The following is a 15929-nucleotide window of genomic DNA, read 5'->3' on the forward strand; positions in this document are numbered from 1 at the left end:
AAAAAAACATTGCCATCTCAGATAATGAAGTGTTCTTCAAACACTGATAATTTCTTCCAAACATCAAACAAGCCGAATTTTGCTGTTGAATACTTGGTCACTGAGCAAGGCAATTCATGTGACTTAGGAGCAGATGTATGAGAGTTGTCTAAAGCAGGAATGAAGCCTCTGCTCTCTCTGAAATGGAAGAAAGCCATTCCAGGCAAGCTTCAAAATACTGTTTCTCTTCTTTCATTCCAGATAAAGTGAGGAGAAGTAAGCAAAAAGAAAGCTTTGGAAAACAGAGTGTCTTTAGAGTGCTAAAAAATTACCTTCTTAATTGAATTTCCAGCATCATCCTAAAGTGCTGAGTTAGCATGTGCTCTGATGTTATGTGTTCTTTGGGTCAGAAGCAATTCTGCAGGCTGGAACTGGGTGATTTTGGGATGATTTTGTGTCCTTCACCCAGAGACACCAAGCACAGTGTACACCTGTGTACTCACAGTCTCTTGATGATGAAGAAGTTTGCAGAGTTTTTGCACTGCTGATACAAAAAACAGCAGTATTCTTCCATGAACACAGGTGCTGTATAAGATTAGTGACAGTCACTTTTTTCCTTCCCTAAAAAAAATCTAAAATTACAACTTGTGAGTCTCTAGACCTGGTTTCCAGGTGTCTTGGCTGGGAATGTGTTAATGTGACCAGAGGCTGAGTTTGCTCTCTCTCCATGGAGCACTGGCACATGAGGGAAGGGAGCTGTCAGCAGCAGTGCCTCTGCTCCAGACAGAGTGCAGAGAGCACAGGCAGCAATCCCTGCAATTCCTTTAGTAATGACTGCTGGGGCTTTGGCTTTGGTTTTGACTTGTTTGCAAGTCTCAAAAACTGAAGTATAGGAAACTATGCAGCTCTGCCAACAATGAACTATCTACAGCAGGTGATGCACTTGAAAAAGAATTGTTAAAGATAGGGCTGGAAGGAACTTGATGAGATCAAGTAGTCCAACTCTCTGCCCCAAGGCAAGATCAACATACTTCATCTGTTCCTCATAGGTGTTGCCTGACTTCTTCTTAAAAGCTTTCAAAGGTGGAGGTTCCACAATTCTAGGCAGCTCATACCAATGCTGAAACCATCCTTAATGCTGGAGAAAACAAGCAATTTTCTGAGATTCAGGACTAAACATCCTCTTGCTGCAATTTAAACCCTTTCTTACTCTGCCACTGTATACAGATAGATGAGATGATTCCCCTTGTTCTGATTGCAATGCATGATGTATTTATGATCTGTTGTAGTATTTTTCTGTTATCTTCTCAATGTTAAATCTATGCAGTTCTTTCAGTTCTTTGTTTATTAGTCTTGATGGACTTCTGATCCTCTTCATTGCTCTCTTCTCAGGCTTCTTTAGGTAGTCCACATCTAACTTGCAATGTGATTTTGAAAACTGGGTACAGTACTGTAGTTATGAGTTGTTGCCAATGAACATCTGATTTCCCTCAAATTCCTCCTCATCTCTTTGTTTTCAGAGTTTAGAATATCTCAATCATTAGTAAATTCTTTTTCTTATAGTAGTCATATGGGTGTGTTCAATAAAACAAGAGACAGAAACCTTCTTTTCTAAATAGTCATATCTCAAGAACAGTAAAATAGAGGGATTATTCCTTACTTAGTTTTTCAAAATCAAATAAATCATGTTAAACTTGAGGCAGCAAAATGTCTTCATCTCCCTCTTCAGCTTAAGGACATGGATAGGAGCTCTTATGTTTAGCTTTTTATGCACAGGAGAGTATTTTGCCAAGTCTGATCACCAATGTACCTGCTTTCATGGGAGAAAAATCCATTTAGGAAAAAATACTTCACAAAATGCACCCTCATCTTGAGTCAGTTATAGCTTTCCATTCAAAAATGTTAAATACCAAGATTTTGTATGACCCAAAAGAATTATTTCTAAAGCTCATTTAAATTTGTTTCTCATTAGTGGACTTCATACTTGAGATGTTCTGTGACTTCTTCTTACCATGACAAATATGAAAAAAAGAAGGAAAAGAGGGGAGATCCAGAGTGTTCAACTTTATTATTTAGATAAAATAAAGATTTTTATTTCTGTAGCTGAAAGGGGAAAGAATTTTTTTCATTTAGCTTTTATGCTTAAGATGTACAGAAAAAAAAATCAGAGGTACTACTTCTGTAAATTCTGAATGTTGTCTACTGCCAGTGAAATATTAATCATAGCATTATTTTTATTTTCTAAATAAATTCCACTTTTATGAAGTCCTGTTTTAAGTTTAAATCCTCATATACTTTTCAGTGCCTCATCCATGAAGAAATAGGTCTCATATGCACATATTTCAATGCTTGAGGTGGTAGCAAGTAACTGATACGTGCTGTGAGCAGTAAATCTGCTCTCAGAAGTATTTGGAAATGCTTGAAAGTGTCACTAATAGGCAGGTGGCAGGTTTTGTACAAAGACCTTGCTTGACTTGAATTTCAGAGTAGTTTGAACTTGTGACATAGTTTTTTATCTCTCATGGTTGAAGTTTTTTCTGCTTTGGAAAGGGCAGCTGATATGCACGGCTGAAGAAAGCTGCTGCCTGACACTGAAACTGAGACATTCAGAACCCAACAGTCATCTCCTGTGAAATTACAACACTGAAACATTTAAAGCCTTAAAAAGATTGTTACCTCTTCTGAAGATAGTTTAAAAAAATTGTGTTGTTCACTTTTATATTGAATGTGTAATGACTCTGTAAAGAAATTGTAAATTGGTAAAGAAATATTATCTGTCTTCAGTTCCAATGAATATGTGAATAACTTTCTCTAGGATTTTAGCTAGAGAGATGTCAGCCATGCCAGTAGGTAACTTGGTGCTGTAGTCAGATTTGCTAACTAAAATACTATTTTAGTGTTTATAAATTTAGTGAGGTTTGTGGTTTGCATGTCCTGGACCTTGCCATTCATCACTGAGTGCAGCACACAAACTTGTTTGGAAGAAAGTAGCATTGTTTGCTGTGCAACTGCTGGCCTCCCCAGTAAGATTATTCCCTTTAGTTTCAGATGACAGTGAGCTGCACACCAGTGGTACCCTGAAAGCATCAGAAAAATCAACCATGGAGCAGTTAGTGGAAAGAGCCTGCTTCAGAGACTATCAGCGTTTGGGGCTGGGCACCATCAGCACCAATTCCTCTCGCTCCAAAACAGAATACTTGAGAATAACTGCACTGAACAGGATGTATTCCCTTTGCAGGAGGTGAGTTTGTCAATTCTCTGAAGTAGCTGAAACTAGAGACACTTGTATGTATAGCTGCATTAATGTATTTGCATTTAGCATCTCTTCTGTTCCGAAATAAAAAAGCAAGCTTCAGAAGCAATTATAAATAACTATTTTCTTCAAATTAAAAAATGTGTGTTAGAGTTCACTTCATGAAAGTATTTACTTTCAAAGTTTGTCATGTGCTGAAAGTCACATGCTGTGTTTTAGCACATCAGCGTTACTAAGTCCTTTCTTTTTGTTGTGAAAGCTGATGTAGTTTGCTGACACTGCCCACAAAAATTACTTTTAATACAAAAGCCTATCTGCATGAGTCATATCAGAAGACATTTGCATTCTCTAGAGCCAGTTTAGGCTGGTCATTGCTTTCATTATGGACAATGGACTTGCCAGGAAGAAGGGCACAGAAGAAAAATACTAGATCCTTTCTTGTTTTCTGACTTGTCTAGAGTACTGGTTTTGTTTAGTCACCATGGAGTACAGTGCAGATGAAGGCATGAAATCTGTCCATTTTCATTATGCTTTGAACATTATGTGGACAACCCTTTCCTCCCCTAAAACCATGAGTTTTTAATACTCTCTAGGCTTTTTTTTAACTATAATTAGTATCTGAAAGAATTACAAATGTCAGTATATAAATGCTTACCTACTGCTATATTACTGTGGTTGCTGTGTAGACTGTAAATAGCATGTACATTTATTTTTCTGAGGGCAGTTGAATAAATGTCCAAGAATTGAATTTGCAGAAATACTGTATATTGTAGAGGGAATAAAAGTTATCTACTAAGCAATTATCTAGTAACAGCTGTTTCTTGTTCCTCTTCTTAACACATGAAATTGGCACTTAAGTTGATTTTTTATTTTTTGGAGGCAATAGAAAATTATATTTCATATTGTTTGAATCCTTCTTTCACTAACATGAACAAAACTACCATCTTGCTTTTTTTGCTATCTTTAAAGTATTATATCAGTGAATGTTCTAATCTCTTAGTGCATTGCGATGTTTTAACAGAACACAAAAATGCAGTGTCAAGCACTCTGTTCCAAGGACTCCAACTGTAAAATTTAAATATATTTTTCCATAAACGAAAGACTATTGTTTTCATTGTGATACTTCAGGCAATCTAACATTCTTTCCTTTCAATTCTCATATTTCATATACAATTGTCAAAATGGAACTACTGCATCATCTGTGTACCTCAAAATTGTGTTTTCTGTCATGCTTAAAAATGCAGCTTTATTATAGTGATAGATAAGAGATGTGCTAAGAAGAAAAATACTACCAAATAAAATAGAACCTTAAATGGAAAGTGATTAGTAATGAGAGTCTTAAAAATTTTTCATAATTTAATTTCTATTTAAAATGCAGTTTGCTTAATGTATTTGCTAGGCTTGGACTAAAAATTACTTTAAAAATAAAAGTAATTCTAACTGTTAAATTGTATTTCATTAAGACTTAAAGTGCTATTCATTAAGTTCATTAAGACAGTTCAAGTGTATTTCATTAAGATGTGTTTTCAGCTTGTAATTTTAGAAATGTTATTTTTATTGCTGAGCGTTTTGAAAGCAATTTTAATTGTTTAATATTTTTTTTATTTTTTTTCCCTTTGCTGTCCATGCAGCTATCCTGGGCTGCTGGTGGTCCCTCAGTCTGTGCAGGACAGCAGCCTGCAGAGGGTGGCTCGCTGCTACCGCCACAACCGCCTGCCCGTGGTGTGCTGGAAGAACGCCAAAAACAGCACTCTGCTCCTCAGGTCTGGGGGCTTCCATGGGAAAAGTGTGGTGGGCCTCTTCAAATCCCAGAACACACATCCCACGGGTGAGTTGGTGCAGCCAGGCTCTCTGTAGAAGGAGTTTCACGTGGAAATGCTGATTTTGCCAGAGGAAAATCAGTGATTTGGTTGAACCAGAAGTCTCAGGGTGTAAGCGGTTATCTGATGTTATTAGTGACCATGTGTCAAAATCCTGAATGGTATGAAAGCAGTTCAGAAAATGTGAATGAATAATTTAGAGATTGGACCAACACAAGATTTATCAGAATAGTTTGTTTTAGTTTTTCAGAGGAGTATAATATTAGGGTAACATTAACTTTGGAAATAACATTCATCGACTTCCATCATTCACAGGCAGTGTTTAGGATACTTCTGACTGCCTGGATTTCCATCTCATGCTAATGGCTTTTTCAGAGTTAATTTCATGCCAAGAATGAGTCAGTATTTTCTTTAATCAAACTGATAGTTGTTTAGAAATTATTCCAGAATTAGGCCATAATTTTTATTTTTGGAGGAAAAGGAAATGTGAGGTCGAATTGGAGTACCAAAAACTCATTAAAGCATCAGAGAGGTTCTTATGTCCTGTTTATGTTTGCATTTCTCCCTAGTAATGGCTAAAAGGCGAGTAAAAGTTTTCACTCTATTCAAGTGTGTTCTGTAGAATTTTTCAAAACCTATAAGAAGCATACTGTACACTTATTACAAGTGCCATAAAAGTCATTTGAAGATTATGATTTAAATATTTTTTCCTTCACAGAATACCTTTATGAAAACCATGTTTTTCTTACTTTTAAGAGCAATTTTATCAGACATATTGAGGTTTTGTGTGTGTCAAATGCACCTTTAAAATCTCATTATTTCAAAGATATTAGAAAAATGTTTTTAATGTTAGACAGTATCTGGACTGACTGTTAAGGCTAATTTGTGAATCACTGATTATCTGCTGAATATTCATTGCTATAACACTTGATTGAATGTATCTCTTCAGTGTTTTGTGGGAACATTTTTTAGTTGGAGTGATGAGCAATGAGGGCAATGAACTGAAATTTATATAATGTGTTTTTGTTGAAAGGATTAATAGAATGAATCAGTGAAGTACCAGCAGTAGTTGGCACAGCAGCTGCCAAAGCTAATGGCAGTTCTCCCACATCCTTATGGTGTGAATCCCAGGCATGGCAATTCAAATGTTAGTCCTCAGCTGATTTAATATTGGTTGTCCTGGCTGAAATACAGATGAGGCATCTTTAACCTGGTACAACTAGAATAAATAGAAAAAATACCTTTTTTGAGACTATTGCAGGAATTGTCTCAAAATTATGTAGAGACAAACACTTGGATGTTTTCTGAAGTAGTTTTCTGATGGCTTCTTTCCTTAACTTTATATAAAGTTTATATAATTCTAACTTAATTTTATATAAGTCTATATTTTATATAGACTTTTATATTGCCATTGCCATATTCTCCACCAGAATATTATGGAGTAGATAAATGGATTGACAATATCTGTGTCTGACAGATACTTGCTTTTGGAGTTACTGCTCCTTTTAAAGTGTGAAGAAGATGGAGACTTCCCTCAGGAAGGCACAGCAAGGAATTTGGAGAATATTTCTAGGGTGTTTATGTTACTTTTAATGGAGTTGAAGCCTGTTGAAACAAAAGTGATCAGCAAAGGTAGTTGTACACAGCTGTCTCAGCAGGAGTTGTGTGCAGTGAAGGGAAGTCTGTAATGGAAAAAGTGTTGTGAAGCAAACTGAGAGGACAAAGAGAATCTGAAGTTAAATTCAAGTTGACAAATTCATTCTTTCCTAAATAGGAGTAGGTTTTTATTGGTCAGTTCTGGGTTGATACAGAGAAACAAGGGGGGCCTGCTGGAACTTGGTGAACATTTTTGTGATTTCCTGTTACGTGGTCTGTTACGCAAGTTTTCAAAGCATAGTTGGAGGTCAGTGTGTTATATAAGAAGCACAGAACATATTTTTTGAGAAATTATGCACAGTACTTAATTTCTGTGTGGAACCAAACTTCATGTGCCACAGAATTGTATTTTCTAACATCTATCCAAAAAAAAAAAGATTATTAACAGATGTTCAGATATGAAATGGAGAGTATATATCTTTTGAAATGTTCCTGCAAGTTGGTTTCTGAATTTGACCTCTCTGGGAATTCTGTTCCAGAGCACTTTAGTTCTAAATATGACATTCTACACCTAAATTAGCATTTTTTGGTCAGCTACCCTATGGAAAGAACATTTATGTATCTTGGATGTAGTAACACTATCCAAGAGCAGTTATCTTGCTTCAGGCTGAATTATTGATTGTAACAGGACTTGTAAGATAAAGATGGAGCAACCTGTGACCAGGCATATAAAGTACATATTAGCAATGCAGGACTAAGCAGTGCATTTCTTTCCTGAGACAAAAACAAAATTAAATGGGATAAAATTGCTACCAGGATCTCCATCCCCCATCTTTTGTTAGATCCATGTTTCTGTGGTGACCTTCCCATGGGATACAGCACATGAAAGGTGGTGATTTCATGGAAATCCCAGTTCATTGCTGGTAGGGGCAATGCTTTGAGTCACCTCTGTATGCTGCTGTGATGGGATGAGTTGTGCTGAGGATGAAGGGACAGATTTTCCATCTCTAAACCATCACAAGGACATTTTTGCCCTCAGTCTTTAATTCTGGTATCTGCTTGGTCCAATGACAGACTTTGATGTAAGTTGAGCTGTTTTCTAAAATACACACAATACTCTTCACAAAATAAACCTTTGTAAGTGCAAGTGGTATAGACATTATCCTTTCATTTAGACAGCTCATTTCTTTTAATTTAACTAAATTGTTAAGACCTAAATTGACTTTTTGTAATATTATTTCAAGGGCTAGGGGACCCAGAGATCATTTCAATAGATTTCAGGATGTGTGTAAATCCTGCTTAGGAGTAGAAGAGAAAATAATGTTCCTGCTCAGGCTTTTTCCACTTACTCAGAAAGAAACAGCATGATGTATCCTGCAGGAAACATCATCACTTCCTAATTGGACTTTCAATTTAGATACTAATTTCTATCTTGAAATTTCTTTTGCCACCTCCAGCTAATTAGCTGACTGTCTATTAGTCTCCAGCATAGAATCTGATTGGATCATCATTGGAGAAAACTATTTACAAATTACCATTGTGTTTTGTCAAAATGTGCTCAATCGAGTTCTTTGACTCCGTCTCTTATTCCAAATGTTGGCTCTTGTGAGCAAGATACCAAGTCCTGGTTTAAGCAGCTATGAAACTTTTGCCCTACAGTAAGTCCAAAGATGGCTGCAATAAACTGGAATTCCAAAAATTTTGTTTGGTATTTGAAAAAAAACCCAAACTGACTCATTGATACTGAACACTATTTTGTCATCATGCTATGGCCCAGGACCTGAGCTTCCTCTCCTTTCCTTAGGTCCTTGCACCTGGATGCAATGGGTGGAGTTTATGGTTGGGATCCCACAATGGTTGGCATTATTTGTTTTTCTCTTTTTCGAGGGTTTTTGGGATCCCACAACGGTTGGCATTATTTGTTTTTCTTATTTTTGAGGGTTCTGTGTTTGTTAATGGTTTCTTAACTTTTGTCATGGGCACTGTATCCCAAGGAATCTCCAAGTACAGGTACGTAACCCTTTTCTAGAATGAGGAAGAACTGATTGAGTATGGTTTTGACTTACTTTTGTTAAAGAAATAATTCTATCTGTTCTCTGCACGTTTTGCTGACAAGCAGCACAACCTTAGAAATGTTACTTCTTGTTTGGAGTCTGAAGGAAAAGCTGCATGATCTTTGCTCAGTTTGTGCTGATGTTATGGCTAGTGATGAATGTTTTAAGTAGTGACCATGAGGTGAAAGTTTCAGAAGTTCAGCTTTGTGTGGAATGCAAGAGAACACTGCTGGATCCTGCTGTGCAGCCAAGTGATAAACAGCTTGTCATCAGAGGAGAGGCTTTTTGAACCTTTGATAGACAAACCAGGACATTTTCAATGCTCTGCTTTACACAGTAAGCCTTTTATTCTGTGTATTTACAAATTGTATTTTTCTTTTCTAATGCATTCCATTCTTCTTGTGACTCTAGCCCCCACTTCTCTAGAATCTTCAAGCAGTATAGAACAGGAGAAATACCTGCAAGCCTTGCTGAATGTGATATCCGTCCACTGCAAAAGGAATGGCAGTAACACCCTCACTGTCAGCCCAACCATTGCTCTGTCTCCAGGTAAAACTCCTCTGTACAGGGCTTTGCTCTGGCTCAGCTGAGACTTTTCTCTGATTTAGTGATAGCTCAGTGTTCCATAGGAATTCTGTTGTTTCTTTATTGTTAGGCTTTCCAGGTAGCCTGTTCACTCTTAGTTTCAGTGAATATGTTTCTCTGTGTAAAGGATATTTGTAATCTTTCCTGAAATACTTTTCAATATTAATCTGGCAGTAAATTCTTTTATAACTAATGAAGCATAAACTGCATATTGAATAAAAGACTACCAGATTTTAAAGGATGCAAAATCTGCTCTATTTTATATAATGAGGCAAAATCTGCTCTATTTTGTATAGTGAGGAAGTATGAGGTTGCAAGATCAGAACAGATAACATTGTTTAGCTGCAGCAGCAATGGAAGGCATAGAGGCCTCTTTATGCTTTACATACTCAAAATGGGTTTCTACTTAATGTAATTCCCAAATAGAGCTTTTTTTGCAGTGAAAACTAGTTCAAAAGACACTATTTGATTTATGCCTAGGTGGAGCCATGAAGAAGATAACCCATGTTTTATTTCAGTTATTTTATGATGAAACCTAGTGAGGTTTAGGTGAGGGTAACCCCAATGTGTCAGGAAGGACTGTGTGACTTGAAATTGTGTCTGTTTTGTCTTACTCAGTTGTAATTGCCCTAATACTGCCAAACAGTGGCTTTTCTTGTAAAGTAACACCATCCCAAAGTGTGTGTGCTTTGCTTCATTTATTGTAAAATATGTTGATTGCTTAGCTGTATCTAACACCTCCATACTGTTGCCAATGTACGCATTTGTGTTAAAAACTAAATCCAAAGTACAAAATTGGCAAGAATCCGCTGTATTGGGTGAAAAAGGGCATTTAATCAGTCATATTAAGTATTAGTCTGGTTAACACTGTAGCTTTTTTTAATCTTCTATTCTTTTTTTGGCTGACTTTAGGCACTGAAACGAGGGCTTCAAGAATGTCCACTGTGTTTAAGCAGGTAGTGCCAGGACATTTGGATGTAAATCTATCCAATAGCTTTGCTCGAGGAGGTTAGTAAGACTAGCTCAAAGTCTATTCTTTGAAGTAATAAATGATGAAAACTGTTAGTGAAATAAAAGTAATTATACTCTTTATTGGTTTGTTGCTCTGTGAAACAACAAAACAGAAATTAGATTGGCCTCAGTCCACAATATTATCTAATTTCTGTTCAAATCCTTTACTTTCCATTGAAATGAAGTTGGTTTCATTTGGAATTAGTGAAAAATTAAGCAGTCAGATAGGGATTATGTTTCTAAATAATTTGGGATTCATTCATGTTTTTAATTTGTCTATGTATGGCCTGAAAATGCATATTTTTATATAAGAATTCTATAGACTTTAGAATCTGCAATTACAAATCACTCCAATATGTGTCTGAAGCTTTGCTGATGCTTTATAACATTCCAAATAATCTGTGAATAATTTTACTCCAAGTAGTAAGGACTTATGTGGCCAGGTGTAGTAGGTAAGGCAATACAGTGCATTTTTTGGAAATACTTATTCCTAGATACAGGGGCTCATCAGTGCCATTTCTACAAGAACATTTCTTTCTATTATGGGGATTCCATCTACCTTTAGTCTGATGAAGTTGGGATTTTTTTTTTATGTGCAACATGTACATAAATTAGTTCACCAAATTTCTTAAATGTAGGTTTGTTAAAATAGGGATGAATCTATTCCATAAAAGAGAGCATTTTATATTTGATTGATTACCTTTCAGCCATGAAGGCTCCTTCAACAGTTATTTCTAAGAATCTAAATGCTGTTTTTCTTCTCTTTTGATACTTTTAGCATCTGTAATTTGTTAGGTTTACATTTATCTGCTGAGGTTCATTGCAACCTAAATTTTCTTGTGGGATGCAAGACCTACAGCTCATATGGGGAAGGATGAAAATATTTTGTAGAGAAAAAAATCTAGAAGAGGTGGGATGGGATTATGGAAACAAAGGAAGGAATCAGGGATGTGTAGGGAAGTGATGTGAGAATTGTAGCAAAAGGGAAGAGAGGAGGGGCAGGAGAGGACATGGGGATCACCAAAGACAGGGGAATTTTCATGAATCACAGGAATTCTGTGCATTTTCATTAATCATAGTCAATGCATATTTCCTATGTGAGAGTTTTGTTTATGTTCTGTGCTCTCTGTGTCGTTCCTGTGCTGTAGCTGAGGTGAATAAAGCAGGTGATGTGGCTGAGGAAGCTGGGGCTGAGCAGGGCAGGAGGCAGGGGGGGCTGCAACCCTGGGGTGAATGAATGGGGCTGAGCCCAGCCTGGCTGAGCCCTGCAGCCCTGGCAGTGCTGCCAGCTGAGCTTTGCTTCTGCTCCATGCCCTTGTGCAGCCCAGGGGTGCTGAGGGCCAGGGAAGGGGCTGCAGATAAGTCAGGGAAAGCTCTCCTGGTGCTGGCTGGAAATTGTCCTTTGAAGATAAAGGGGTTACTGAAATAACTGCTGCTGGTTTCTAGGATTAGAGTTCGTGCTAAGTGTGATGGGATGAGTTTGTTGCTGCTCAAAGAAGAAAAAAGGAGCCTGAAGGCAGAATGAGGTTACAGCCATGGTGTTTTATTGGACAGTGGAGTCCCTTGGCTGAATTTCAGCAGTAATCAGGAGGAGGGCAGGGAAGTTATCTTGTGTCTTGCTGGATCTCTGCCACACCTGCCCTGTGTGTCTGAAAGGTGTCTGCTCACAGTTCAGCAGGACACAGGAGGACTCTGCTGAAACATGAGAATGTTTGACAAGTACAGTGGGAGCCCTGGGGAAGGTGAGAAGTTGACAGGGGAAGAGGGAACAGAGAAAGGGAATATCTCCCTGGAGAGAAGTAAACCCTAGGGGGTTTTAGATTAGCTGACACAATTCTTTTAAAAGAAATTTAAAAATACACAGAGTATATAAAATCACTAAAATTGTTCTCAAGTCCATTATCACAAAGTTCCTCATACTTGTTCTCAGCTGGATATATTTCACATGTGAAGCAGCAAGCAGCTATGGATTATACACCGTGCAAAATACAATAGCAGTGGTTTTGTGGTTTGGATTCTGGACCACTCCTGTCTTTCCTTGTGTTTATTATCACACATCCCAAGGCTCAAAAGCCAGGTTCAGCTATGATACACCAGTAGAAAATTACATTTTCTATTTTTTTGTGCCAGACAATGTATTTGTAATACATATAATTTTGAAAGATAAGTTAGAATATATGTTCCAGAGCGTGAACAGTATTTCTAATTTTTTTAAACCATCATTGTTCTGAACACTCATCAGTTGTTCTGAATATTTGTGTCTGTGTCAAGTAGGATTTTTTTACTTTATCTGGAACATTGTCACAAAGCATCTGCCCAAAGCTCAGTCAAGTTGGTTTTGATCTGGAATATTTGGTCAAATACTTATTTTTCATAATATATTTTCATTCTTTGACCTTTTCTTGGTTGATACTTTCATGAGAGCTGTAAGTTCACTCAAAACTTAGAGCTTTTCCTCTTCCTTCCTTTGTAAGCATAAACTGGTTCTTCAGAGCAGCACTTCTTACCTGGCATTGCTGTGTCATTTAGCAGAATAAAAAGTTTCCTCAGTATATTTTACCACTATTGGAGAAATAGTAGGATATTTATGATTAAAAACTTTTTAGAGAATTATTTCCAAATTTTAGAGAATTATTTCCAAAGCAGGAAACATTAACATTTTAAGTATGGTTTAATAGAATATTTTTATTAAAAGGACTCAATTATGTTGATGTGGGTTTTGAGCCAAAGATAAATGCACTGATAAACACATAAGGCTCCCACAGAAAATGGTGATTTTTGCAAGAGGAGAGAAGATCTCTTTCTGTGGTAGTTATTACATGTTTTCTAAATTTTATACTTGTACACAAGCTTTTAAAAATGTTTGCAGGTGTACAGAACTAATATCTTGCATTCTGCTTTAATTTTGAGGTCCATCAAATTCTACACTTAATGTCCCTGGACTAAACCAGCTCTTTATAACAGGCATTAATGTTGGGATTTTGAATTAAACTAACTTTCAGCTGGATAGAAACTTTCAATAAATTATTCAACAGAATGATTTAATCATTACATTTCCTTTGGTATTATAATTATGGAAAAACACATGGTGGCTTTGCAACATGTCTGAAGCTATTGCAATGACAATGGAAATTATTCCTGTTTGATAAATGGATACCTCCTTCCCATTTTATATTGGTTTTGTGGCTTGATTGATGTTTTGTCTTGTGATGCCTGAGATTTGTGCTGTCTGATAAATCATGTACTATAAAGAAATGCAATATATCCCAGATCTTTGGAAATTAATAAGTAACCATTTTCTTCTCTCCTGCAATGTGTTTCGCTGCAATGTGCATTCCATTCCTCCTCCTTCTGTCTTTACTGTTATCTGCCAGTGCTTGGGCACAGAGATAAATGTTTCACTCATTCCAATTCCAAATCAGCAACTAAGGAAAGAGTCCACCAAGGTACTGTATTCTGTGTCCTGAAAGCCCATTCTTTTCTACCATCTGCTGCTACTATGTCTTAATTCATTCTAAAGTGATACTGACAGAAAGCTTTGTTTCTGCACTAACAAAATTTTGAGGGTTTTAGCTCAGTGTTGTGGAATTGTTATGTTTTGGAGGTTTTTTGCCCACTGAATGCATGCACAGTGACTGTGATGTAACACAGAGTCATATACAGAAAAATTTCTGTGTGAAAATTTTAAACAGCTAGAAATCAGTTCTGGAAAAGAGTTTAGTATTCCTACTGATTTAGGAAAATAGCTAAGAAACACTTATCTAGTCAATGAATTTCTTTCCATAGTTATTATTAATTTAATGAACAAGGGAAAATGGATTACTGTCAAATCAGAAAGTCATAATAATACAGTAATACATAAGCTACTGCTAACAAAAATAAAGTACTAGGCAAAAGTACAGTAGAAACATAATTGTGCCTTTTAATCACTGCTGTCCATGCTGGCAAGCATTTTCATCTGCATGTTTTTGTAGCCAGTTTTGTTGCTTTTGGTGTGCCACAAGTGCTGATGATGAGTGCATTTGTGAAATGCTCCAAAGTGTCACTGTGTATTTTTGTACTCTTCATCTTTGGGGCCAGCAGTTTGTGTTGGAAATTTTTCATGCCAAATGAACAAGAACTTCTTTCTCTTATTAAGTATTTGCTGTGATTTCTGCTTGCTAAAGTCTCTATTATTTCACATGTAGTAGCTGAGACATGGAATAAAAGTTTGTACTAAACACCCTCCTTTACTGCTTGAGGTGTTTATAAAAGTGGCTGGCTGTGAAGTGGGAGCTTTTGAGAGGTGTTAGTGCCCAGAACTCCTTGCCAGCCACTCTCAGTTGCTGCAGTTCATCTCCTCACATCTCAGACTAGCAGCCAGACAGGCAGACAAGCTAAGCTGTACAGACCAGTCCCTGTTAAGAGTTACTGTACAGAATTATTTTTTAATAGAAACACAATCTTGCTTCTAAAAAATAGAATAAAATTATTTTGCTGGTTGAGCTATCTCAATGGAATTTACTGTTATCTACATCTTTTTTCTTGTGTGCAAGAAATGTTAACTATGCACATTGTTGGATTTTCCTGAAGAGGGGTGGGTGTTGGTCCTACAGTATCTAAAGTTCTAGTACTATGAGGTATTTCTGGTGCCTCTTTTGGATATCTTGCTTCACAGATTTATGGACAAGAGTCTCTTCTGATAATCTGATTTACTGCATATTAGGATAAAGAATTTCACACTGCCATTTGGATGCCAAATTTAGTGTACTTTAAGGGATTTGATTTTCAAGTAGTGCTATTCATACTCCGAGAATCCAATACCTTTCCCATGCCTCACATTGCACACACAAAAACAATCTCACAAAATCCTGGTTATTAATTGAGGTACAGGAAACAGAAAAATATTTACTGCTTGTCTTTTCTTCTAGCACTAAACAGGCCTTGGCAATCTGATTTTAAAAATCAGATTAAAAATCCCTACTTTCTTATGTTAAAGTCCCCAAAGCTTGCTCAAGCATGATGAGATGAGAGCATGGCTGTGTGCCATAGAATTTCCCCCCCTGGCAGTGCCAGTGGAGCTGCAGCAGCCAGATGTACACTGGGCAGAGTCAGAGTGCTGCTGGGGTGATGCTGTTCTGTAGTAAAATGCAATGATTGGCATCTGACTCCATTGATCCAGAATGCTGAACAATTGCTTTGGTAAAATAGATTATATTACATTATACTATATTAAAGAGATACATATACTGTTCTATACTATACTATACTATACTATACTATACTATACTATACTATACTATACTATACTAAATTACACACTAAAGAAAAACCCATGACTGTCTCAAGACAGCCAGGACACAGCTTTGACCCAATAGGCCAATGAATATGAACAACCATCACCAGAACCCAATTAAGAACTCCCTTCAGGTAAACAATCTTCCTAACACATTCTGCATGAGCAAAAACAACAGGAGCAGCAAGTAGAGATAAGAATTGCTTTCTCTTCTTCTCTCTGTGCTTTTCCAGGAAAGAACCCTGAGAGAGAGAATTTTGTCTCTCTGTTCAGAGAATGTGAATGCCACACCATTCAAGGATTGCTGCTTCCACATCCCACTGCACTTCACGTTGTTGCCAGCTTTGGGATTTCTG

General features: G+C 36.9%; 1 protein-coding gene across 6 annotated transcripts in view; it reads left to right on the forward strand.

The window, feature by feature from the left end:
• The window catches only part of SBF2 (SET binding factor 2), a 231713-nt gene that overhangs the window by 190140 nt on the left and 25644 nt on the right, over positions 1-15929 (forward strand). For 2 of the 6 annotated variants that reach the window (XM_077179816.1, XM_077179817.1), the window contains exons 26-30: positions 3022-3220; positions 4864-5060; positions 9114-9251; positions 10200-10295; positions 13673-13744. In XM_077179816.1, coding sequence (XP_077035931.1) covers positions 3022-3220; positions 4864-5060; positions 9114-9251; positions 10200-10295; positions 13673-13744 — 702 coding nt within the window. The remainder of the gene's footprint in view (positions 1-3021; positions 3221-4863; positions 5061-9113; positions 9252-10199; positions 10296-13672; positions 13745-15929) is intronic. The other 4 variants (XM_077179818.1, XM_077179819.1, XM_077179820.1 and 1 more) reach the window with 3 other exon arrangements.

This window comes from Agelaius phoeniceus, chromosome 6 (assembly GCF_051311805.1).
Source record: "Agelaius phoeniceus isolate bAgePho1 chromosome 6, bAgePho1.hap1, whole genome shotgun sequence".
NCBI lineage: Eukaryota > Metazoa > Chordata > Aves > Passeriformes > Icteridae > Agelaius > Agelaius phoeniceus.